At 34.7% G+C, this 26748-nt stretch overlaps 2 protein-coding genes across 2 annotated transcripts; one reads left to right on the top strand and one right to left on the bottom strand.

The window, feature by feature from the left end:
* The first annotated feature begins 1079 nt into the window (after positions 1–1079).
* On the top strand, positions 1080–3990 carry LOC110379067 (vacuolar protein sorting-associated protein 33B). Its single transcript, XM_021338567.3, has 2 exons — positions 1080–1406; positions 1491–3990. The coding sequence occupies exons 1-2, from the start codon at positions 1246–1248 to the stop codon at positions 3283–3285; spliced, it is 1956 nt and encodes a 651-aa protein (XP_021194242.3). The 5' UTR covers positions 1080–1245; the 3' UTR covers positions 3286–3990.
* Positions 3781–26748, bottom strand: LOC110379084 (phosphatidylinositol 3-kinase catalytic subunit type 3). The gene is made up of 18 exons (XM_064038773.1): positions 26553–26748; positions 25800–25988; positions 24380–24536; positions 22158–22295; positions 18979–19101; positions 18488–18583; positions 17927–18099; positions 17530–17597; positions 9248–9353; positions 8855–8961; positions 8520–8633; positions 8049–8199; positions 7558–7751; positions 6968–7189; positions 6175–6585; positions 5555–5768; positions 5011–5118; positions 3781–4687 (listed from the first exon to the last, which is right to left on the bottom strand). Exons 1-18 carry the CDS (start codon positions 26621–26623, stop codon positions 4564–4566), a joined length of 2766 nt encoding a protein of 921 aa, XP_063894843.1. The 5' UTR covers positions 26624–26748; the 3' UTR covers positions 3781–4563.

Genomic DNA, 26748 nt, shown 5'->3' with positions numbered 1-26748 from the left:
AATCAATAGCCTCAATAATGAGCCGATATTTTTTATTATTTTATTTCTCCGGAAACTGGAATTTACTGGCAGCACATGTTTAGGAACGTCAATTGCTGTCTAACGTGTCAGTGTCAAATTTGTTAAAATTTGTTTGTTGACATTTGGCTAGGGACACGGTATCGAAGCAAAAGTATCGATACCGTACTCATGAGTAGAATCGATAACAAAGTATCGTACTCATTAAAGTATCGAAACAAAAGGATCGATACTTCAAGGTATCGAGTACTTTTTAGATCAAAATTTGCTAGGTCAATATCAGTCAGTAAATAATGTCAGTTTTACTTCAGTTCAGCAGGACATAAAAAACAAATGGTATTGGTACACAAATTTAATAGAATAATAGAAAAATGGAAAATGGAATGAATGAAACAAATCGAAAATGTAGCAAAAGGAAACAATATTAAGTTATTTGAGGTATGCTAAAAACTAGCAGTGTCTCACAGTTTCACCCGCGTAGTAGATTAAAGATCCCATTCCTCCTCCGTAGTCACTTAAAAATAGAAGTTTGTTGAGCCTTTTGGTTTCGAATTTTTGTGATGGTACTTCGTGCTTCAGAAAATAATCGTTCTGAAGGTACTGACGTCGCAGGAGGGATTGATATATATATTCATTCTCGTGCCAATTTATATAATTTTGGGAATACTACTTTCATATCTTCCCATTGTTTTAAGGGATCTACTGAAAGTGGCGAAACCTGTGCCGATAAGTATTAGCTTAATTCATCCTTAAATTTCAGGCTGTGATGAAGATGAAGAACTTGCTTTATTATTTTGTTTTTTAGTGTGTGCCAACTTCTTATGGTGGCTCCAGAAATCAAATGTCGTTTCTTTTTTTAAGACGAATGTCTTAAAAAGTTTTCAACGAGTGAGCTAGAAAGCGCAGTTAAATTAAATTCTTCATTCGATACGATACCTGGGAAAAAGTACTTACTGAGTAAAAGTATCGAATGCAAAGTATCGAGTACAAAAGTATCGGTATCGAACTGGAATGTACTCGATACCACAAAGCATCGATACTTTTTTCGTGTCCCTACATTTGGCCTGATTTGGCATTATCGCTGTTGGAATTTGTTTGTTGACTTCGTGAATAAAATTACGAAAACGTAATTCTTTTCTGTAGTGTTGAACTTGACAAGTTAAATATAAAATGATTGATTACATTGCCACAAAGTTTTAATTTAAATAGGAAACGAAGTGTCCTAAAATGGATCATCAACCTCTTTCGTCGAAATTGGCTTCACTCAGCCTAATTTCTCAATGTAAACTGAAAGATATTCTGCTATTGTGTGGTGACAAAAAGGATCTTATTATAGATCCTACACTTATCAAGCCTTTGGAGAGAATCTGTGGTGTTAACTGGCTTCGGTAAGGAATAAAAAAAATCATATTAGAATTATTTAATACGTAAAGTTTACAGTTATAATTGACATACATTTACTATTATTTCAGGCAACATGGCATTGACAAAATTTACAAAATGGATCCTCAACTCAGCAGCACAGCCAACACGATTAGAGTTTACTTCATACCTGCTTGCATTTTGAAGTACAAATGTGTGTTGGACCAGATTGCATCATTGCTCAGTCAGAACCCTGCCCTAGCTGACTTGAAGTGTTTCCACATCATCATAGTGCCCAAAGTCCTCACAACATATGACTCAGTACTCGAAAGTAAGGGCTTGTATGGTATTGTGAAGCTTCATACATTTTCATGGGAGCTCATGGCTTTGGATGAACAACTATTAAGTTTGGAGCTACCATTTTTGTTCAAGCAGCTCTTTGTCGAACAGAATCACTCTTTACTGTCCAGTATATCCATGTCTTTGTGGAGTCTGTTCCATGTAACTGGCAAGCCTAAAGCTATTTTCTCTGTGGGCAAACTTTCTGCAAGCATACTGGACATGTTAGAGATTTACAATGAGACTTATGCCAGAGATTTTCTTGATACTCACAGTTCTAAGGATATTGGAGCTTTGATTGTTATTGATAGGAACCAAGACTATGCATCAAGTCTATTAACACCTGCAACATACAGTGGCCTCCTTAGTGAGCTGTTCAATATCAACTGTGGCCATCTAGACTTGAATGTCAAAGAGACAAAATTAAAAAAAGGAAAACTGAACTTTGGGTCTGAAGAAGAAGGTGCAAGTTCCAAGAACACAGTGATGACACTAGATAGTTCTACTGACACTTTGTATGGAGAAATAAAACACAGACATTTCTCTGAAGTGCTGAGTGTTTTGAGTTCTAAAGCAAAGCTGCTGAAGAATGAGGATATTAAGGCTTTAGGAATTCAGGAAATTAAGCACTTTGTGGCAACCAAGCTGCAACAAGTGTCACTGTTTAAGCAGAATCTAGTCAACCATGTGCTAGCTTGTGAAACTATCATTTCAGAAATGAGCAACAAGTTTGAGAACCTCAAACTGGCTGAGACAGAGATGCTCAACAACAGGAACAAGAAGTCAAACTTCACATTTGTTGATGAAATCTTTGGCACAGATATACATATTTATAATAGTTTACGTCTCATGTGTCTCCTTAGTTTAACTCAGTCCCTAACTTATGATGAATACAATGCTTTAGTTAGCAAATATTTATTAGCTTTTGGCTACAAATATTTATATGTTTTCAACAATCTTATCAATGCTGGGTTGCTGGTTCAACCTTCAAGTCCAAAATTGTCTTTGAACATTTCAAATCTTGGTAACCTGAGTGATAGATTACCAAAATGGCAGAATGAGTTCCAGAGTAATGCAAACAAGTTGAAACAACTGCCATCACAGGCTGATAAAGTTGGTGCAGCCTCACCAAGTTATGTTTTCCATGGAGGCTACATCCCCTTAGTAGCTGTCCTATGCAATGCCTTACTGACTTCTGATACACTGGCTGAAGCTTTAACGAAATTGTCAGCAGTAACAGACTTGAGGGTAGGAGGTACAATACTAGAGAAATTCAAAGATGGAATGCAAACTTTAAATGAGAAATTATCAAATTTAAAATTGCAGAATGATTTGGAATTTGGTTGTAAAGATGTTAGGGGCTTAGCTAAAGTTTTGAAAAGTGAGCCAAATAAAGGGGGTTGTTTTCCTTTGAAGCCTAAAACTATTTTAGTGTATGTGGTGGGAGGGGTGAACTATGCAGAGGTAGCAGCTTGTGATGTGGTCCAGACTAACACTGGGAGTAAAATATTTGTGGCCAGTGATTGTATATCTAGTGGGGCAGATTTGATGGCAGCTAATACTTGAAAACTTACCTTACCTGCTGAAAGATTTAACTACTCATGACTGCAATTAATAACTGCTGTTATAAGACCTCTATAAATAAACATTGATCTTGAAAGAATTTGAAACAGATAAGGCTCTAACTTCATTACAGAAATTATGTAAATGCTAATAAATCATTATTGATGAGATAAATATGTATAAAGCTTATAAATTATTTATTGATATGTTGAAGAGTAGCCACAGGCCTTTTATGAATTTATTTGGTATTTTAAATTTTTATGTGGTTACTATGATATGTTAAAACAGCTGGTGGTTTGGTATATTTGGTCTATTATGACGAATGGGTGCAATCTCTAGTACTCTAGCTTTAATTAAGAATGATATTAAATGTTTCTGCTTATTGTTATTGTATAACATGACAATTATGCTAATTATTCTTATGTTTGTAAAACTTATGAATTACGTAAATATGTCTAAGCTAAAATGTGTCATAATAAATAGTAAATAAAATCTCAATTTTATTAAAATAGCATTTATTATTACAAAATCATGAACACTTATAATACCTAATTTTATCACAGTATATTGTTCGCCCATCTTTCAATTTAGCCAATTTTTTGTAAAAAAACTTGAAAATGGTGTGATTATAATATTTTTCCAATAAATATTATACAGAATACGAGAGCGATTTTTTTTTTCTTGGCGAGAAAGGTACAATAAAACTTTTACAAAAGCGACTTTGCCAATAAAATGAATACATACATAAATACACTTTTTAAATATTGAATAAATTCATTAAAAATAGCTAAGTAGCACATTAGTCTATAATCAGCTTTACACTTTGACCATAGGGACGAGATGTTATACCAAAATCATCATTTGCAAAATACGAATTTAAATCAGACATGGAAGATCATTTGACTTTAAAATCAGCAATATGTCTAAAATTGAGTCGTCAATGAAAAATTATTTATCAAATGATTACCTTTGTCAAAAATATAGTCTTGCTTTACTCATCTGGGACATGTCTCGCAGGTTTTTAGTCTAACATTTCATGTCTTTCCAACCGAGACTATGCATGTAGCATGCTCAACAAAAAAAGGTTACAGTTATAGTGAAATTCCTCTAAAATTGTTCCACTGTCACAAATGTACCTACAATGTTACACAATTTATGACTGTTAGAGCGAGTACACCAAAAGAAACATTTATGTGCGTCACAGTGGGATTTCATCTTAAGTGGGTACAGTACATCATTCTTTCGTTCAGTCCCATGTCAAATCAAAGTGGTATAAACAGTCTATTTCCGCCAATATTGTGCAAACTTGTGGAATTGTTCGACGAGCACAGCCATGACAGCTGTCACAGACATGTCTAGAAGATTCTGTAAGTAGTGCACCGCTTCCTCGTCGCCCAAGTCCAGTCTGAAAAGTAAATATGATTGACATTAAAATCTTTGCAGGTTTTTTTATCTATCTAGAAATATAGGATAAAGAACTGGTTACAGGTCTCAAAACATGATCCTATCGAAATTGAATATATGAAAACGGCTAAGCGAGAAAATATATCTTGTCTGTACCTACTATCATGAACATCAAGAAAAGTAGCAATTAGTAATTTTGTCAATAGAAGACACAGTCAAATAAACATTGTCGACAAGCAGACATATTTTGCTTTTATTGATTGCACACAAAATTGGTTTCCCGTTATGTTAATATTTTGGAATTAAAGAGTTTCTTGTATATACCTTAGCTTGTCTTGCACTTTCTTGACAGCCTTGTCAGGTTCTAATGCGATGTCGGGCACAGACGCGTCCACCATCAAGGAGAACAGATTCAGCATTAAATTTGCGTGCCTGAAACAATAAATAATAATTGAAATGGTTTAGTTTTCTCAGTCACTTTGCAATTTTCCGTGATGACAAAAGTTTGGTAAGCACGATAAACTGGCGGTCCCAGCTGTCATTGAACATCCTGGCAGTCGTTACGGATAGTCAGAAGCCAGTAAGTTTGACACCAGCCTAACCAAGGAGTATTGGGTTGAACTGGTAACTGGGTTGAAGAGGTCAGATAGACTGGTCAGCTATATCCGGTTAGACTGGAAGCCAACCCCAGCATAGTTGGGAAAAGGCTCTGAAGATGATGATGATGATGTGGATACATGTAACTGGTAATTGAGTCGAGGAGGCGCGATAGGCAGTCGCTCTTTGTAAAACACTTGTACTTAGCTGAACTTGTTAGACTGATTCCTGACAACACAGGAAAAAGCTAGGCAGATGATGAATTTCTTACCTGCGCAAATGCAAGAAGGCAGTATAGCACTGCTTGCGGAACTCGTGGTACAACTCCGAGTGTACTCCGCCCATGGCCTCGACCATCTCCTTGCTGAGCTTCATGGGCGGCGGCAGCGGCTTGGGGTCGCGGCCCAGGATGTAGCCGAAGTCGATGTGGAATAGAGCACCGGATTTTGTGAGGAGCAGGTTGTCCAGGTGACGGTCGCCGACGCCTGGAGATGGTAATAGTCTGGTGTTAGTTAAACTTTTTGAACTGTATGCGTTTTGTGTGAAATTATCTCGTGCTTGAATTACTGATATTGATGCGATTTTCAGTATAGTATTTGTGACAATAGTGTAGTTTGGTTGTGGTCTTGTTAAATGATACCTAATGATTATGGATTAATATGAGATGAAATATCAAGGAATCTTAATAGATAAACACTGCTTCTGCTCATGTCTAGCTTAGCTAATATGGAACTAGGTAGTTAATAGTAATAATTAAAAAGAAAACATTATATTAAAATCAGTTTTTGAGATGATGTATACTGTGATATACAAAACTCAAATTTTTGTCTCTTTCAAGGGGCCAACTTACTTTAGGTATAGCAAAATATAAATAAATAAATAACAACTCACCAAGCAAATAAGTAATAACACAATAGCCCGCACAGCTCCTAATATAAGTATCCATAGTTTCAGGCTTAATGCCATACGGGGCACCTTCACAAGGATTATGCTTTCTAAAGAAATTCTGTATGCTGCCCTCCGTAGCTAACGCTTCAGCCACCGTCACAGACTCAATAAATTGCAAAAATCCATGTTTAGAACTTGTCGCTAAAACTTTGTACGGAGTTAGTTTTAAATCTAAGTTTTCTCTGCGTAATAATTTGTCCATTAATGTGATCATTTGTAGTATAAGTTGGTCTTGGCGTAAGTCGTCTCCGTGTTTGAATATCGCTTCGTACTCCATGCCTTCTGTGGTTAAGAAGGTCAGCTTTGAAGGCATTAGGGCCGATTTGAATAGGCTCGCTTTTTTGGCGACGATTCCTGGAAAATACAAACATTAGCATTGAAAATCTCCTTTTGGAAAGTCGGTTAAGAAAAAAACTATAATTTAATAAAAAATATCTTCATTATTAAGATGTTAACATGTCATATTGAGGTAAGATATTTTTTCAACATTCAATGAAATATCACACTAGTATTATAAAGGTGAAAGTTAGTGTAAATGACTTCTTAACGAGCAAATAGCTATAGAGATTTTGACAAAACTTGGCAATAATGTAATTTACACAATTATATCACAATAAAAAATGGTCTAATTTTTATCCGGGTCCAGAAAGTAGTAGTTTCCCTGAAAATTCAGCGGCCAAAAGCCACTTTACTTTTATTCCTCGTCTTAAAAATTAAATAACATAATCCCACAAACCTTTAATAGTAACATTAGGGTCCAAAGGAAACGGCATGGGTTCAAAATTAGTAAAGTTAAACTTGAAAGCATCAGGGTCGGCTAACAACTGCTGCAGTCGTTCAGCCTTCTTGTTCCTGTTGCCGCTCTCTCTGGTCACAGTCTTGACGAGCTTCACCAGCTTGTCGATGAATACCTGCTGTCGGGCCAGGAATGAACGGGTGCGTTGGTGGTCTGCGTTACCTGGGGAAAGTATTTAATAATAATCATGGAAATAATAATTATGATAGGGTATTATGGCGTTGATTGCGTCAAGTGTTTACTTAAATTTTCGCGTGAAACCAAATGGGTCTGGCTTATGGATTCAGTTTAGATGATAGATTCAGTCACACTTACGAGTACATTACAATGGCTTCTGGAAAAAGAAACTGAATAGACTTTGATGAAACTTAGCAGTACCATAGCGGAATTATTCTGAATTTCATAAATACTATGTTTATCCAAGTGCAAATAAAAAAAGTTTCATTGGAACACGGGCAAACACCTTGAAGAAAAGTCAGAACAGACAGAAACTACAAAAAATTCTCTACTTAATACCCTATTACAAGTACCTCTAGCCAGTCGGTGGCTGAAAGTCCTCATGACAGCGAGGTACATATGCCTGGCAGTCAGATCCCGTGCAGCATCGCTGTCCTCGCACTCGATGAGCAGGTACCAGTACAGGTAGTTGGCGACTACGCTGTTGCTGCAGGCGCGGGAGATCAGGAACGAAGCTAGGGATAGACGCTCTTCTGATGAGTCTTCGCTGAAAGGAGAAAATATACTTTACTTAATCTTAAAATAAAAATTTGAAAAAATTAAAACTTTGTTCTACAAGAATTTAATTGCATGTTAAGCAAATAAAAATTGTCCAAGTTTTGATCGAGTAACTTTAGCGCATATTTTGCGCAATAACATTTTTATAACATGCGCAAAACTACAGTTACAAAAATGTTGCGCAAATAGTCTCGCGAATATTTTGCGCAAACTTAAAACGCACTTTTTGCGCAAATAATTTTAATGCACAAAACATTAGCAAATAATGTCTATATAAAGTAAATACCTGAAAGGATTATTATTATCCATTAGATTAGCATTGCCGTTATTATTGTTGACGCTAACATTAGCATCGATAGCAGCGGGCGCTTCCTCGATGGTGGCGTCGGTGGAACGACGGCTGGTCGTCGATGACGTCATCTCACTCGCTGTTAGCACTGAAATTAAATTATTGAGTTATAGGTAAATTGCTGTGATTTTCATTCTAATAATATCCTTATTGTTTTAATTAAATACTGTTGGATGTTTTAAAAAATATTCGATCAGATTGAAGATAGCATCGATAGGCCATACAAAATAGTAATATACAACTTTATGGTAGGAGAATATGGCAATTTGCTCTAAAATCACATAGTGGCATGTAGAAAGAAATAATTTATTTTCAAAATTGCAAATCCTTATTTTTAGGCTTACATTTCTCTCTCTTTCAATTATGTCTACAGAATATTCCACAAATCTTCTCAATATAATAACTTACCGGAGGCTGATAGTAAACTGGCTTGGCTGCCTCTATGTCCACTCTGCATGAGACGACTTTCGCGAGATTCTAATTCAGCAGTGCTCGGGTCTTTGCCGCATACGCGAGCATATTCTACAATAAAAAAACAAACATAAAAAAACACATGCTTTATGGGACATTATAAAGCAAAAATGTTGTACACAAAAAGTTTGCTTTATTTTAATTAACAGAGATTTTTGCATCAAGACCAATTTTTCATTTTATGTAAGAAATTATTATTTTTGGGTACATTGTATTTGTTCATTTGTACTTCGGTGTCTCTTCTACGGTAAATAAAGTCTTTATAGTCTTACCGTCATGTATCTCGTTGAAGTCTTCATATTTCAGAGCTTGTACTAACTGTAACAAGTACAGTAACAGATCGTCATCGGGTGCTTGTTTCAGACGGGAGATGGCGTACCTGAAATTAATTGTTATTTTTTTAAGTGTTGGGATTAACTAACAAATAGTAATAAAAGTAAAGACAAAAAGTAACTTATTTAAAGTAAGCCGAAAATCACCACTTTTTAAAGGTCAAGATTACAACGAATGAATTAGTAAATGTGTTTGTCAATGCAAAACTCAAGAAGGCTGATTCAATTTGCAGGTATATGGGAATAAAGTACGTGAAGTTAGTTTCCTCAGGATGAAACTGCGAGAAACAGCTAATTAATCGTATTAAATACGATCTTCAATAAAATACGTACTTTCTGACAGCAGGATGTGTAAACTTAGGCGTCAACAGTTCAAGTGCATCTTCTACGTCCATGGGCGCCCATTGCTTCATCATAGACAGGGCTTGTCGCACCTCGCCTGCAAACAACACAAAACAAACACGTTATTCTCAATTCTACTTATAAGTAACTAGCTTCTGCCAGCGGTTTTACCCGCATTCCGTGGGAACCTCTGCACGAACCCGGAAAAAAACCAAGAGTCTTCCTCTATAAATGGGCTATCTAACACTGAAAGAATTTTTATAACCAGGCCAGTAGTTCCTGAGTTTAGCAAGTTAAAACTAACTCTTTAGCTTTATAATATTAGTATAGATAACGTCGTTCATTAGCTTCCGCCAGCCGCATCCTGTTCCCGTGGGAACTATTCAATGCGAAATATTTTTTCAAATCGGTTCAGTAGTTAGTGAAATTAGCAAGCACAAACAAGCTTTTCAGCTTTATATTTATTATGAGTAAAGATATGAATCAACTGGAAACTTGGGAAGGGACTATTTACAGAAGGCTTTTCACTACATATTATGAAACAAAGTCGCTTTTTCTATCCCTAGGTATGTCTCTTTGTACGCTTAAATCTTAAGCAACGGATTTTGATGCGGTTGTTTTTAATACATACGAGTGATTGAGGAGGAAGGTTTGTATATACATATAATAACTAATCCATTAAATAGTGGGGGAATAAGTATAAATACTACGGGTCGCTAGTTGTACATAAGTTTTGAATGGCTTGATTTTTGGCGTTCATGCACATAGTAGTGATACGTTCTTAAATAAATACCATCTGAGTAAAGAAAGCTGTCATATAGGTACCTTGTTGCTAATTGTCCCAACGAGCCTGCGTCATACATTGTTCACGGTTATATTTTCCAGTCTTTCTTTCAATACATTAGATGGCATGAATTAGAGTACTGTAGGTTCATTATAACAGAGGGTTTAGAGGTTCATTTTTTTACCCAACGCACGTATTATGAAGGAGAACAAAATATAATAAATACGTGGGTTTTTTATAAGTGTGTATTGGTACATTGTGGAGGAAGATCTAAGAAAAGATGGATGGATTGCCTGAAAGCTGACGTGAATAAGAAGGGAGTGAGTGTCAATATGACGAGTGACAGGGGAAAATGGGAGAAATATTGAGCCGACCCCGAATAAAATTGGGAACAGGGCAGGAGGAAGAAGAAGTATTGGTACATTAGGGTACTTACGTTTACATCCTCTAAAATGCGATCTAATATGCTTATTTATAGCAATAGTACACATTTTTAAAACATTACAAATTATCAACAAGATAATTATTAAAAACAAAACAACCACTGTTTAGTAGGACGCGTCTTAACTGATACAGTTTAAGTTTTAAAACTAACGTTATATCAAAATAACCTTGAGTTTGAAATATTGTGATAATCTAAATAAGCCGTTACTGTGACGAATTTTAAGTATTTCCTACCATTATTAGTTTTATGGAAACATGTGTATAGCTATGTAAATTTAATCACATGGATGAATAAAGATTTAAGAGGTTTTGACCGAAAATCTGCATAGGCAAATGTTTATTGACATACGTTGTGAGTTTTTCAATATGCTTATTTCAGCATTTTAATTATTGGCTTTTAAATGTTTGTGTCCGTCTATGGCATTCTGACGCCGAAACTAGGTATACTCCATTCAAAATAACATTAGAAATTTAAGTAAACCTTTTTTACTGTTTGTTCAACCGATTTTGACTTCTATTGCGTAGTAGTATGATTAATGGCGGCTGCAGTAAATACTTGGTATTGTAACCACTATTTTGCTTTCAATTCCGTTCTTTTGTCTACGGAATAGAAGTCAAAATCGGTTGAACAAACAGTAAAAAAGGTTTACTTAAATTTCTAATGTTATTTTGAATGGAGTATAGGTACTAATCGGTACTATACCGATTTAAATGATGTTTCGTACTCAGATAGTCTAAGGCCAGAGAAATGATAGGAATTTTATATGGGAGTGGAAACTACTTTTGGGACAGTTCAAAATAAAAACAATTTACTTTTGTGTTACAAAACCTAGTAACTAAATGACATAATCTATAGTTTTTATTTTTGTTTGTCGATTCATCTCGTACACAATAGATGATTGAATTCTGTTTGTAATCTTAGCCTAGAACGTGTTACAATTGTAGGTTAGTAAATAAATAATCACGGTACTTAGTTTCTATAAAGGAAATAGGCCAATAAACACAACAGTTCCTCCAAAAAAAGGTACCTAATAAGGTAAACGCGGGTGAAGTCGTCATGCCCCAATAGTCGTCAATTAATCTTAAAACTTTTATTATTATTTTCTACTGAACTTAAAATGGGCCGGTTTATATATCAACATATTCTTGATAATATATTGCACAATTAAAACAACAATACGGGGTTTTAACAGTCACGGCTTCTAAGATATGTTATTTGAAACGTGTGTGCCCTAACAAAATCGTTTTTTCGTGAAGTTCAGCTGTCAAAAGTGAAACTCAGCACGTGGTTTTGTGTTTTGATTTACATAATTCCAGTGGGGTCTGTGGTATGTTTCTTTGTTTAATTAGATAGTTAAGTTTACTTGCTAGCGATGTAATATGCAATTTGGAATACTTTTAACATAGAAAATACATTTTTTTAATGTGACATCTATTGGTACTTCAAAACTCCCATTTGACCCAAAACCCGTCAATTTTACAATTATTATGACGACTACTGGGACATGCTCAAAAGTTGCACCTAAACTCGTCATAATGAGGATATTTTGTGTTTTACAGTACAAAATGCGAATAAATAGCTAATATCGGGACTTTTACAAAATTGATAACTGTTTAGAACAAACATATTTTAGGTTTAGACTACATTTTTTCATAAAACTGCGTTTCTTTTAAGCTTTTTCTTAGGGGTAAATTTTACTCTGCTGGTTCTAGATGCACGTACACAGTCAAGTTATTCGATTCAATTCATATGTTTCTTAATGGTTAAATCCCCTGTTTTCTATAAGTATGCACTTTGTACGAGTGTTTTTTCAGGTATATATTGGCTGCTGAGGGCCTGAGCCATTCGATTAAGATCTACCGCTTTGGGTACAAGTAGGTCTAGCACTAGCCTTTGTTTCTACTACGCTTGGATTACAATTTGTGGCAAATAAAAATTGACTGTTACTATGCTTTTTGTTCGAAAAAATTGCATTTCGTCACGCGTATTGTACCGCGTCTTCCTAACGTGCCTTAATAGCGCCTGTATAAAAATTATGTCATTCAACTAGTTTTGACGCAAAAAATATTAAAATCAGTTTTAAGACTAAGATGACATAGCTTCCATCGCTGTCACTTCTTTGCTTGTCGTATTCGATATTGATGGGTAAAGAGTAATCTTAAGTAAGATTTTTTTATTTAAAATTGTCTGTATTTAGTGATTGCATGATCGTAATTTTAATAGCAGATCATGACTGAAAGAAAATATAAACAAGAGGGCCTTTTAAAAGTCATAAAAGCTGTAAATCAAGGGCCCACACATAACATCAGATGCAGCAAAAAAATTTAAAACGCCCTTTTGAGACAACTTTAATGAAATGGTGACACAAAACCGACGATTATCCCTGTATACACTGTAGAAATGAACCCAAGGATAATCTCCGATTCTGTGCTAAGTATGGAGGAAAACTACTTGGGCTATTGCGTTGGGATTGGGATGTTAGTGGATTAGGATATAGGAAACTATAGGAACTATGGCACCTGGAAAAAAAGTCGTGGTGGCCTGGTGGGCCAAGAATCAACCTCTCAAGTATGAGGGCGCGGTTTCGATTCCAGGTCAGGCAAGTGCCAACGCAACTTTTCTAAGTTTGTATGTACTTTCTAAGTATATCCTGCAATGACACCAATTACTGTGTTTCGGATGGCACGTTAAATTAAACTGTAGGTCCCGGCTATCCTTGAACAGTATTGGCAGTCGTTACGGGTAGTCAAAAGCCAGTAAGTCAACCAGTCTAACCAAGGGGTATTGGGTTGCCTGCGTAACGGGGTTGAGGAGATCAGATAGGCAGTCGCTTCTTGTAAAGTACTGGTACTCAGCTGAATCCGGTTAGAATGGAAGCCGACCCCAACATAGTTGGGAAAAAAGGCTCGGAGGAGGATGATGATGAGGAACTATGGCACCTGCCAATGACAATGTATAAAATACATGTTAAAATGGCAGGTGGAGACTCGCCACCTCACTTACTGGGCCCCCGGGAATCAGTCACTAAATCGCAACAAGAGAGCAACAGGTACATGAGCGGCTGAAGGGTGAGGATACCTCGGCGGACTTTAAACACAGATCACGCGCTCCCTATGGGTCCAGCATCAACGGCTCACTCGCCACTTACCACGAGACACCTACCCTCCGAGCAGGGCTGCTAACCCTGCTCTAGCGACTCCACTCTGGTCGGCCAATGAAGGCAAGCCAAGAGGCGGGAGACCTTCACTCCGGCAGGCCGGAAATGAGGGACAGTATACTCTCCCCGGAGCACTCGGATATATAGCCCCGCGGGGTCGCTACTCCCCGTCATCCGCTTCAGATGCCCTATGGGGCTATTATATTATCCTTATCCTTACTAATATTATAAATCGGAAAGTGAGTTTGTTTGTTTGTTTGTTCCGCTTTCACGCCGTAACTACCGAACCGATTGCTTTGAAATTTTGCAGACGTAAAGTTAGAAGTCCGGATTAAATAATAGGGTACTTTTTATCCCGAAAAAAATAGATATTCCCGAGGGAAAACAAAAATATTGTTTGCTTGATGGATGGATTGTAGATGGCGCTGTGTGTCGTTTAAAACAAGGTAATACATATATTGCAAACGAATATAAACATGTAAATTTAGAAGCTAAATGATACGATAATGAATCTCCGAAAATGAGGAATTCCCGAGGGATGATGTACAATTTGTTTAATCGTCTAAACTGTTTTTTTTTTTACATCTACTTATATATTGCAAACGAATATGAACATATAAATTTAGAAGCTAAATGATACGATAATGAATCCTCGAAAATGAGGAATCCCCGAGGGATGACGTACAATTTGTTTTATCGTCTTAACTGTTTTTTTACATCTACTTATCCTGAAATAACTATAATTCAACGAATTACTAATTGGTATAAGTATTAGTTAAGTTATTTAGTTCTTGAGGTATGCGATAGATGGCGCTGGGTGTTTTTTTTAGTGTCTATCGCATATCGCAAGGGAAAACGTATAATATAGTGTACCATTCAATTTTGGTTTAACAACTAATCGTATCCAGCGTTACATCGCGCTTCTTAGATTTTTCCGTGGGAATGAGAAGCTTTCTTATAGTTGTGATTTATACCGCAATATAACCGAATTCAACGGGCGAAGCCGCGGGCGGAAAGCTAGTTATTAATAAAAACTGTCTATAGAGATTTTTGCTAATGGTACTTAGTATGCGCTAAGCAGTTCAGAAGTTTTGATGAATGACAACCTTACCTACATATCTATGAATGTTAGTAATTATTTCGCGGAAAGCTATATAAATGAATGTGGCTTTTATTTTTTGTGAATACTAATTATTTTATTTTACAATTTAAATATTTTAAAAGCAATTATTTTACTCGTGCTACATATGCACATGACTGCATCTATCGTTATTATGATTAAGAAATATAACATACTTGCTTCTGTCAGCGGTTTCACCCGCATCCCGTGGGAACTACTTCCCGTACCGGGATAAAAAGTAGCCTATAGCCTTCCTCGATAAATGGGCTATCTAACACTGAAAGAAATTTTCAAATCGAACCAGTAGTTCCTGAGATTAGCGCGTTCAAACAAACAAACAAACAAACTCTTCAGCTTTATAATATTAGTGTAGATATTTTATAAACTGGTTTTGTGATTCCAAGCGTTTGACAGATAGGAATTTAAATTAAAATGCAACCATGTATCTGTTCTATTAAATACCTGGTCTTCTAACAGATTATGACCTGCTATTCTAAATAGGAATTTGGTTTTTTATCTATCTACCTACCTAATTTTCAAAAGCACAAGTATGCTTAACAAATTCAAGCACAAAAAAAATGTACATAACTTGAACCTTATGTTCAAGAGCAGAGAGTTTACATTAGCATTAAAAGTTGACGAGTACTGGGAATATTTGACGAGTATCCGTACAAATCAGACGACTATTGGTACAAATCGCCCTTTTTTTACTTTTGCCTTAATAAGTATATAAACCCATCAAAATTATTAAAAAAACATTAGTTACTTAGAATAATGAATAAATAATCTATCACGTCATGCAAAAAATTTCATTTTCTATTGAATATTTAACACACAGTAGCGCTTCAAAGTCAGTGATTTCCGAAATCCGACGACTATTGGTACGTTTACCTTAAACTTGCACCTAATAAAACGCCCACATAACACTCTCAAGTTATGTTGCAAGCGGACTAAATAAATTATGCTAAATATTATATTTAAGTATAATGAATTTAAATTTAAACATACCTACTAAGTATTATGTAATTTTACAGTTAAATAATGGTAAAGAATGTTGCTAAAAACTAGACTTCATTCAATAAAAAAAAATCCGCGAAAAATACGGAACTTAGAAGTTAAAAATTTAAAGTATTAGAAAACAAGTTTTTTACTTACAAACATATTTAGGCAATATCCTTAACTCAGTCTCAGTAACAGTCTTCATTGTCAAAAACACTTTAAAACTAAAAATCTTTAAAACTTTAACTCGTTTAACACTTCCATTTCACTGCAGAGTAACTTAACTAGTTAAAAACGTGTTTAAAGTTAACCCGTGTTTCGTAAACCCCACGTGGAGTCGATTCGAAGGTAAACTACATACTACAAGCAAGCGTGATTTAAAAATATGATAATTGATTCATTTTTTGTATACATTTCCGCTTAGGCAATTTATATACGTATTTTCATAGTGTTAAGGTTGACTATCTATTGGACAAATTCGAGGATGTATTATTTTTATTGGCGGTAGAAAAATGCATGAGCATTTGAACAAAGAATATTGTGTAAAAAAACGGGTATCACGACAAAGTTTTTATATAGTGTTGTCTTGTACAGGCGATGTTTTGTTTTATTGCTATGCATGTGGTGAAAAATTAAGGCGGGAGAAATGCAATATTTTATTGTGATGAAAAAGTCAATTTTGACAGTAGGTAAGTTTAATTGTGTCCATTTGTTTCTCAGAAGATACATTTTTTTTACAACTTGATTAGATAAGCAGAATTATGTCATCAAATTTTTGTGGTATTTAGTACCTACTATGTGAATAAAGGCGTTTGTTCTTTTGGGGTCAATTTGATATGGTATCGAATTCTTCAGAAGAAGGCCCTTTGTTCAAAAATAAGATACCTATGTATTCAATTGTGGGGTGTAGGATCAAATGCAACTAATTGCATAATTTTTCAAAGCAACGAGCTGCAATTGATCCTACACCCCTCAATTTAAAGTTTTTACTAGACTTTAAAGTAGTCGTACAAAAAAAAAAGTTATAGCATCAAATAATTATTATTGAACGTTTATCTTGAGGAAAACTGATAAATATATCTCTTTTTGGAAGCGACGGAAGAAAATTATTTCTGTATGTTGCTAAGAATTACATTTTTTATTTTGCCACATATAAATAAATAAATAACATAAAAGAACTGTTTTATTTTTTTTGTGATTCAGACTCCTTTTAGTATCAGAATTCGCGCCTGTACCGCACACAGTACACTTTTACCAACTTATAAACACAAAGTAATTATTCATTTAAGGAAGACAGACTCTTGAAAAAAAAACAATTCGATAAGGGGAAATCCTTCGATAAGGAAAATCTAGTTGCATATTAAACTGCATAATTTACTGTGATTTGATGCAGGTAGCAAAGATATGACATGCATGCTGACTCCTGTTGCTTCAATTACATGCTGGCAAAAGCCAAAAAATATTCTTTTAACTTCAGACAGTTACAATCTTTCATCCTACTAATATTTATCAAACTGGGCAGTAATATAGTATCAGAACACCACATAGGTGTTTTTCATGTGCGGAAAGTAAATCCCTCGGGAAGCAGGTGAAATCACGGGCGGCTAGCAGGTTTAAATAAATGTATATGAGTTGCTTTTAATTTAGCCTTAGACATCTTTAATACAACTCTTAGGTAACTATGAATATCTTTGGTTATTTTGGAGTTTTCCGTAAAACTTCAAACAAAAAAAATTGAATGTTTTTAGTTCAGATAATAAGTACATACCTGGCCTGTTCCAGTTGACACATTCCAGGAATTTCGTAAGCGCTCTGCGATGCGATGATAAGTAAAACCTAAGGGGAAAAACATCCTCAAATAAGAAAAAGTTATATGGTAACACAGAATAGCATTATACTTAAAAGCCGCAACGATCGATCGATCATAAGTAACGTTTGGCGCGGTCGATTCGGGAATGGTTCTATACATCAGAAAGCGCGTTAAATTGTTGCGTCCCGGCTGTCATTGAATATCCTTGGCAGTCGTTACGGGAAGTCTAAAGCCAGAAACTCTGACGCCAGTCTTTTCGGGTTGCCCTGATGACTGTTTGAGGGGGTCAAATATGCAGTTACTCCCTGTAAAACATTGGGACTCAGCTGCATCCGGGTGGGCTGGCACACATTACCTGAACTTCCACAGCAGGTCCTGGTCGGTGGCAGTGAGCGGGCGGGCTGGTGGCGCGGCCACTAGCGCGGCGAGCTGGTCGCGCTCGGCCGCGGTTGGCTTTGCGTCGCGACCAGACACTCCCGACCGAAGGGACCGAGCTAGACGATGCTGTTTGCTTTCTACTAGGTTTTCCTGTGTAATTTTATAAAAAATTAAAACCTCAAAAGTAAATATCATAGTAGTACTCATATATTTTCATAAATCAATTGTTTGATTAAAGCATTTCAATCAATCAACTTGTTACAAGACCTTCATAATGATACAGGAAATATTGAGCTAGCATGAGCATGAAATCGCTGCACTGTTCCTGGCTAGTTACAATATTACTAATTTTATATGATTATATTGCTATCAAATAAAAAAGGTAATAAAAATTTTCGACGACATATTTGACAATTCGTGGCAAAGGTTTGAAAACTGAAGAGATTTACTAACTACAGGGGATGCTTCTATGTTAAAAAAAAATACCAATAATAGTTTTACAAGTCATAAAGGCTTTTGAGTTCTATTTAGTTGTTACCTGTAAGATTTCATAATCAGGTACGGTGACGATGTCGGCTTGAGCTCGGAACTGATACATCTCGTCGCCATCTTGTTCGTAGTACACTACTGCATGCTGTAACAAAAGTTAATGTTTTACGCTGGAAGATGACAGGCAAATTATTTATTACGTTTTGTTGGTATAGAACATGGTGATTGGTTACTTATTGATGGATGATTTTAAAGAAGAACTATTGATCCGGTGCTAAAATTCTAAATGGCCTTACTACAACAACTTAAACTTAAGTTGAACACTTGTGAAAAAAAATGTTGCAAAACAGACCTTATTTCAACGTCATAATCTGACATTTTTTAGACAAGTATTCAACAGACGTTTAAGTTTTTGTGGTACGACGGCTAAAGCTTTGCCTGAGAAAAGTTTATTGCTGACTGAAAATAAGAAAATAGAAGTACCTACATATATATTTAAATAAACTTATGAAACTTTTTAAATATTTAGGTAAAACTTACGTCAATCCCAGCGATCTGCACCGTAGGAAATTCGACCATCAAGTACATGTAGTCGGAACTGCGCTTTTCCTTTTCATTTATCATTTCTATCTCCCTGAAAGTCAGCCGGTCTAGCCAGTCCACCTAACAGACAAAATTACACTTTATTGCAACGTCATAAAGCAAGTTTTTGAACGGCTAAACATTGGGAAATGTAATTGAATGAAATTGTTTTAGAATCAATTTTGATCTCTATAGTAAAGGCTATAAGGACGATTTTGGTTCACGATTTTGTTTGATTGTTAATATTGTTTCTTTTTAGCAAAAGAGGTTTCTTTCTTTTGTTGGCGTAAATAAACCATGGATGCAGTCGAATAATTTATATGTATGTTATAGGTGTTTCAATCTGGAATTTAGTCCATGAAAGAAAAGGCTAAACAGGTGATGACTAACGGCTTAAAAATAACTTTTTTATGTACCGATACCCAGAACCGAACCCTTTTTAAGGTCAACGAATTGTCACGTCGCATTTTGACCATAAAGCATGTAATAAGGATAAAAGTAAAAAGGTTTTTGAACCTAAAAGAGCATCATTCCCAGTTTATGAGGGAACTTTTTGGAACCGTGCAACTAATGTCTGTCTTTATTTAAACTAATGAAAGTTACCGTGACCGAGTCGCTAGCAACTAGTCGACAGTGCGTACAGGCTCTTAATAAGAGCCTGCAAAGGCCTATTTCAATTAAGGCTTTTGATTTGAACACCTTTTTATTTTCGCATCATTTTATAATGCAATCGAAAACCCTGCATCGATTTATTATTATCGTGAAGAAGATGATCTTCCAAAAACGATAAATCAATTCTCAGATACTAAAATGAGTTTTATTGCATTAGGTTTTATGCGCAAAATTGCGCAAATTTCAAGCGCAGAATGTTTTGTGTTTCCGCAATGTGCGTTTTTTAAAGAAATCGGTAAGTATATTGATAGAATTTTCTTGTGTATGATGACAAAAGCTTATTTTTTTCTAGGAACCCGTATAAAACATTTCGAATCTATACGTCTGCGCGAAATAGATATCGAGTGTAAAGTTCTCAATAATTACAAGTAAATGACTCCTCTATTTGTAAACACCCAATTATTAAGTCGTTCTTCTCTATTAAGAGTCACTCGAGCGTATTGATACAGTATTTATCGAACGGTGAAAGCTATTTATTTGTAAATATTTGTGTTATTGTAATTTTGCAATGAGTCAGATGTATTGGGATTATTATTTTTGTTGATCCTAGGAGTAATTTCACATTTTACTGGATGGATATGGAGTTGCTTGCCGTTCTTCTTAACAGGAAACTTTTGGAATGGGCAACTTGAATCAAACGTATTTATATATTTTTTGACAATATCTTAAGTGCTTGTAAAGGCCTTAACGAAATAAATAATTTGACTTTGATTAAATTATAGCAAATAGCCTGTGTCTGTTGGTGAAATAACTTAGATATACTAAATTTGTATGTCTTTAACCGTGTGAAAAGTTGTAAGTAAGTAGGTTAAAAATATTAAATAATTGTTTACGGTTTAGAGAAGTTATATATTATTTTTCTTCCAAGTTACTTTAACCGAGAAACTTCTCAACTAATAGTTCTAGAAGAAATTCCACTACCGTAAACATGCCCCGGACTTTAACACAGATAACATACAATGTTGCTATATACATAGGTAAGTACAAATATACTGCACACATAGGAATGTAGCGACATACCAACCGAGTCGCAGGGGGTCAACAGTAAGAGATAAACTTGTCACTCCCTCTTACGTCATTTAATACGTCACTTTGTACCTAAATTATAATCAACTAGCTGCTTATCGCAGTTTCACCCACAGCCCGTAAGAACTTCTTTCCATACGAGGATAAAATATACCTAATCTTGTCACCCAGGGATATAGTAGCTTCCCAACAGTGAAATATTTTTTAAATCGGGTCAGCAGCTTTCAGGGAGGAGCCTTTAGGATATAGCCAAACAATCAAACAAAAAAAATAGTATTAATAGTAGTATAGATTACCATCGAGAGCAATAAATCCGGGTCACTTAACAAATTAAGTAATAAAGGAACATGGCCAGGTAAAGAACCAGTATGCATTGCAAATAAAAGTTGGCAGTGAGTTAGTAAAATAAAAGGTTTTATTATATGACCTAGTAACATGTACTTATTGAGTGTTCTAAGACTGGCTCGAATTAATTACTACACTTTTGACAATGAGTGGGCCGCGAATTGTCCAAGTGTGGGTTGTTTAAAATGCCTTAAAAATGATGACCTACCATTTGCTACCTTCGCGATTTTACGTTGTTCGGTAGTAAAAAATAAACATAATTTAGATCTGATGCTCAACTCTGGGTACTTAAAGCTTACTTGGGCTGTGGGATTGTTCGAAAGAGTCAGGTGGGTCGGATTTAGCACATCATAATGTTTCAAAATTATTTCATCAATCACAGTTTGACAATTTAACAGTGGGGTTTTAACAACATATATTTGTATTTACTTACATATTTACTGATTATTATTCACTTATGTATTTATTTATGAAAAAATAAAACTCGTTTGTTGTCTTTTTTGATCAGGAAATGATCTTCTTCATTGGGCGATTTCATATTCATCGAATATAACACATAATTAAGAGATTAAGCTAACAGATAAATAATAACAAGTTTTTGAGGTCCAAGAAGTTGACGCATTAATATCATCTCTAAATGCAAAGATTTAGTGATAAGATAAATGCAAGTTTTTAATCAAAACAAGCTTTTTGTTAGGTATAGAAGGTATAGGAGGCAAACTTGAAATATGCTAAATAACGCTTTTGCGGTCAATCTACAGGCGATTGGCCATCAATCATCATCGTCGATGACAGTTGTTCCATGTGAGGATTCAAAACAAATTAGTGAAACCATATTTTATAACGGGATTAATTTTGTTTATGATTTCAGTCCCGTTTATGATCTAGACTAGACTATAACTTCAACAAAAGAAGAAAACTTTTCCTTCACATCCCCAAGTTCAACGACAACATAACCGTTGTTATTGTTGTTGACTATGAATTTTCACATTAAATTTTAGAAGCAAGCAGTTGTTTTAAGAAACCCGTACCCGTTATTGTAGCAACTGGGCCTTAGACTAAATAAAGCTAAAAAAAGTACCTATATACGGTACCTTAGGTATATGTCCATTCCGATGTTTCTTGGCCAGCTTGGCGAGCCTCTGCATCTGCTCCTTGCCCCTATCGGGGGCTTTGCCCGGAGTCTTCTCGCTGCCCTCCACGCCGGGCCACACGCGAAGGTCGAACATACCCTTTTTCAATTCGAAACACAACCTCTTTAGTCGATTTATGAAAGAAATGTAACATTCTTTGCAGATTTGGAGTGTGCTTTGTGATTTACCCATTTTTGTATTTTTTGGGGAGCTTAATTAGGATTTTAATTTAATTTATTGAGTATTTTTACACTTCATATTACCTATATAGAATTACACTATATGCCAATAAAACTATTAATGAAAAAAAAATTAAACACTTATGCACTTCATTTTCCTATAAAAACTGCACTAACTGCACTTTTGCTAACTACTAACTATTCTATAACCATTTCTATCATAACTAAAAATTTGTTTTGAATTAAAAAAAAAAAGAATTTTAGAGAATCATTTTTTCTGCACGTCACGCCACCACTGTGATGCAAGTCGACTGCCGGTCGTGGCTTTTTCCAGCCAGTTCTGTTGTGCCAATACTCCTCTATATCAGGTCATAAACATAAATAAATATCCTATTACATATTCTTGAGATAAGAATTAAAAAAACAACGTTCCATTGTCCAGCTCGGAGCCAATTGAACTTCTACACCAATAAAAATGTTCATAAATAATTTAAATGTTCAAATTAAGAATTTTGATAAATAAAAACATAGATTAATAAATAAATACTTAATGAGAAAAGTTTATAATTTAGTATTTATGTTTTTTTTATTATTGAGCGTCTAGCCATCTTTTTGGTAGGTATATTTTAAAAATTATCTTTTTATTTTAATAAATAATTTTGATGCAGATCTGTATAAGAGATAATGCTTTTTTTACATATTTTGAGCGTCCATTTAAAGTCATTATTTTAAAACCACTTAATTGGAAGACCAAAAAATATCCTTACAAAGTTTTTAAAGCTTTTCGATTTAATTTATTTTTATCGATACAGTCATCGTTATGGGAAAGTATAGATCCGGTTATGGACACATTACTCAATAAACTCAATCAGAGATAGTAGGTTAATCATATTCATAAGTATAGAAAACATTCATAACATACATATATTATGTTAATTTTTAATTATTAATAATACACAAATATGAAGGTGTACTGGTTTAGTATCCTTCATGGGTTCTTGAAATCTAGGCAATAAATCTTTCTTTTTATTTATTATTATAAATTATAAAAAAATGCACTATGTTACAAAAAATATTTTTCATTAAATATTTTTTCTGTAGTTATTTTTTCTGCAACTTTGCTGTAGCAGATAATGTGTTTCTATGTGACTTTCTTAGATCATAATTTCGCTTTTTCGACAATATTTGTTTAAGAAAGTAATTATTTTAACCTTTTTGCATAACTAAGGTAAACCAGTCTAACTCGTTATGTTTTTAGCGCAGTTAGATTAGGTCAAATGATGTAATATTATTGAGCGTAGGCCGTAGGTCGGTAATATTAAGAGAATAATAATTATTAAAACCGGTATCGAGGATTTTCGTCATTATCTAATATATTTACCACTTCGTTTTTCTCAGGTCAATATTGTTTTTTTTTTTTTACAAACAGTTTAACTTTATCTTACAAACCAAACTTTGTTTAGTAATGTTTTGTGAGAGCGAGATTGAACCGACGACATTGGCACTGTCGCTTGAAACTATTTAGTATTTTAGCCAAATAATTTAGTTCAGTGATGGCAACTTTGTCTTAGTTTGAACAGAAAAAAAACCTGGCCTAAAATACTAGGTTATCTATTCTTATCCCTCGTGAAACAAAGTAAGGTCTTTCTTTCAAACAATAAATCAATATTTTTTAATGAGTATGTATCATACGCTTCATAAAAATAAACAGGTCAATAAATTATTATTGTGTACTTGTAGGTGATATGGTATAGTACCATTGACTGATTCATATTGCCAATTATAAATGAAATGCGAGATAAAAATAAATTACGCTTTCTTTCGCCTGTGTAAATTGAACAAGTAATTTTTTTGGAAAGTATAGATATTGTTGCTTTTCGGTTATAAAGGAAGAAGCAACACTCAGATGTGGTCATCACAAGTGATAGGAGTAATATTTTGAGCCTTGTAATGGTCAATACTAGTCAAGAACTTAAAAAAAAATAAAGGCAGCTACAAACTTACCTGTCTCAACATGCCATGCTTCCCAAACAGCGATATAGTAGTGCCCCCCACAACCATGAGCTTGCCCGGCCCAGCGCAGTCGTATATCGTCATAGCCAGAGTCGCGTTGCGGGGTAAATCACTGAAGTACACTGGTAGTGTCACCCATTCGTTCCAACTGCGGAGAGAGAGGTACTCATGAAAGAAAAATCAGTTAACAAATCTAATATTACAGGGACGAAAAATTTTGTATGTAATGAATAAACTACTGGACCAATTTTAAAAAAATCCCTATTGGAAAGCTACACTCTTCCCGAATATGGGATATATTTTATCACCCACGGAACGCGGCAGGTGAAACCTTGGGGTACGGCTAGTTCTATAATACAGAGATATTCTTGAAATGTCAGATTAGAATAAAAATATAGTAGGTATTTTTTTTGTTTAGACATAAAATCAGCATAAATAAATAAAATAGGTGTTGACTTTGAATAGTTGCCACTGCCACTTTTGACTCATATCATGTGAACTAACACGTGAGTAGCGCTAAGTATTATGTAAAAGCTCCGATATCGCATTTTAATGGATATAGGTTCCCAAAGCTTTCTACTTCTTGAGTCACGACAACTAACAATACTGTGATACCTCCCTATATTGGTGGGTACCTACTTTAAAGTGTTTCAGACTAGCGAATTATCCGCTCGGTTATGAATGTGCGTTTGCGAATGTTGACGCACTCAAAGACGCGCCAATTAATACGCTAGTCAAATGTAAATGTGTAAACGCAAATGGTAAATCTACGTTATATGCGCGGCACGCGATACTACTAATTTATAGTATACTAATAAGGCAAGAAAATAAATGCTTTTCATGACTTTCGCCAAATAATGCATCCAATTTTTATGAGCTAAAGTGCACATTTTTTATTCTACAATCTACATTGTAAAGGTCAAATTAACCACGAGAAACATCTTCATTTAATTGTGGTCAGAATAAAACATGTGCGATACTATATTTTCAATGAAATACAGTTCACTTATGTAGTAAGGAGTAACACTAGGGTTGAAGGTCACAGGATACATTAGGTATACATATTGGATTGATGCTGTGTCACTCCATGAGCAGGAAATAGGATATTGAATAATGTATGTCTTTTTATTTGGATGTCTTGACTGCTATGTCAATTTAGAACAAAAATAGAGTGAAGTATCTAAACATTTTGTGATATATTCTCTGTAAAGGAATATTTTTATTTTATTTGCAACAGGATATAAATTGAATCATGATTTAAATCCTACTATTATGAAACATTTTGTTTTAATAAAAAAAAGGTAATTTAAAAAACTTCATTAAATCACTGACTTAAATTATATCAACCATTTTAAAAATAAATATGGAAATGTGCCCAAATACACATGAGGAGAAGATATTAGCTACTTACTTCCACCGATTACTAAAAGACTTGTAAGACGTGGTGACTGGTAACGCCAGAGGCTGTCCATCGCTCAGTATCTGGCAAGTCACGTACAAGTCGGAACATCCTTCTTGGTACAGACCAGAGAACTTGAGCATCGGGTCTGATAGCAGCTTGTCATATTCCGGTTTGGCTCGCTTGCCTTCTAGTGTGCCTCTGTAAATAGTATAAGTTTGGCATAGTAACTTTTTAATGTTTTAAGTGAAATACATAAACATGAAAAAAAAAAATTCACATTAAGCTATGTTTATCTGATAAATCTATAAAAATTGTGGTTTGTTTACAAATGAATTATGGTACATAAACACTTTTCTCTGTTTTAAATGAAATATCAGAATCATATAATTTGTAGCAGATTAGACAATGTGTGGCTTGATTAGAATAATATTATCGACTGGATTTCCTTTTTACAGTCAGTTGCTTTTTTGACTAGTGGTTTTTAATAGTGGTTTTTAATAATTCAGGGAAGTTACACCAATTCTAAACCGTCAGATGTTATTATCTTTGTGATTTATATTGGGTTAGTAAATTGAGACTATCATCCTTACAGTAGGTAATAATTTTGATCACTTCGTTCCAATAAGATTAGAGCGCTGTGCACCCAACTGTTAAATAAATGAAAGTGGTGCTTACCGATTTCGCAAGGCAAACAATGAAATATCTCTCAATAAATATAATACGTAATAAATTGGTGTGTAAACACAGTGCAATTTTACTTACATTTTAATCTCGACTTTATGATCCAATGAGGAACTATACACGTAGTAAAATTTATCATCAATCTCGTTCATCTTGATAGAATTCAGGAATAAATTGTTAATCTAACAATAGTTTCGCCTATTACAGCTGTTTTTGCTCTTTTTACTGTTTTCTGTTTTCCTTTTTCCATGTAAAATGTAAATCTGTCATTGTCTCT

The sequence above is a fragment of the Helicoverpa armigera genome, chromosome 17, assembly GCF_030705265.1.
Source record: "Helicoverpa armigera isolate CAAS_96S chromosome 17, ASM3070526v1, whole genome shotgun sequence".
Classification (NCBI taxonomy): Eukaryota; Metazoa; Arthropoda; class Insecta; order Lepidoptera; family Noctuidae; genus Helicoverpa; species Helicoverpa armigera.
This window is presented reverse-complemented; position numbering and strand designations above follow the sequence as displayed.

What these genes read in the sequence shown, in the direction of transcription:
- LOC110379067 (XM_021338567.3), top strand. Translation starts at nt 1,246, where the DNA reads ATGGATCATCAACCTCTTTCGTCGAAATTGGCTTCACTCAGCCTAATT. An exon ending in TGTGGTGTTAACTGGCTTCG is followed by an intron (nt 1,407 to 1,490) that starts GTAAGGAATAAA and finishes CTATTATTTCAG; the next exon opens with GCAACATGGCATTGACAAAA.
- LOC110379084 (XM_064038773.1), bottom strand. Translation starts at nt 26,623, where the DNA reads ATGAACGAGATTGATGATAAATTTTACTACGTGTATAGTTCCTCATTG. An exon ending in CTGATTATGAAATCTTACAG is followed by an intron (nt 18,100 to 18,487) that starts GTAACAACTAAA and finishes AAAATTACACAG; the next exon opens with GAAAACCTAGTAGAAAGCAA. An exon ending in ACACATCCTGCTGTCAGAAA is followed by an intron (nt 8,962 to 9,247) that starts GTACGTATTTTA and finishes AATTAATTTCAG; the next exon opens with GTACGCCATCTCCCGTCTGA.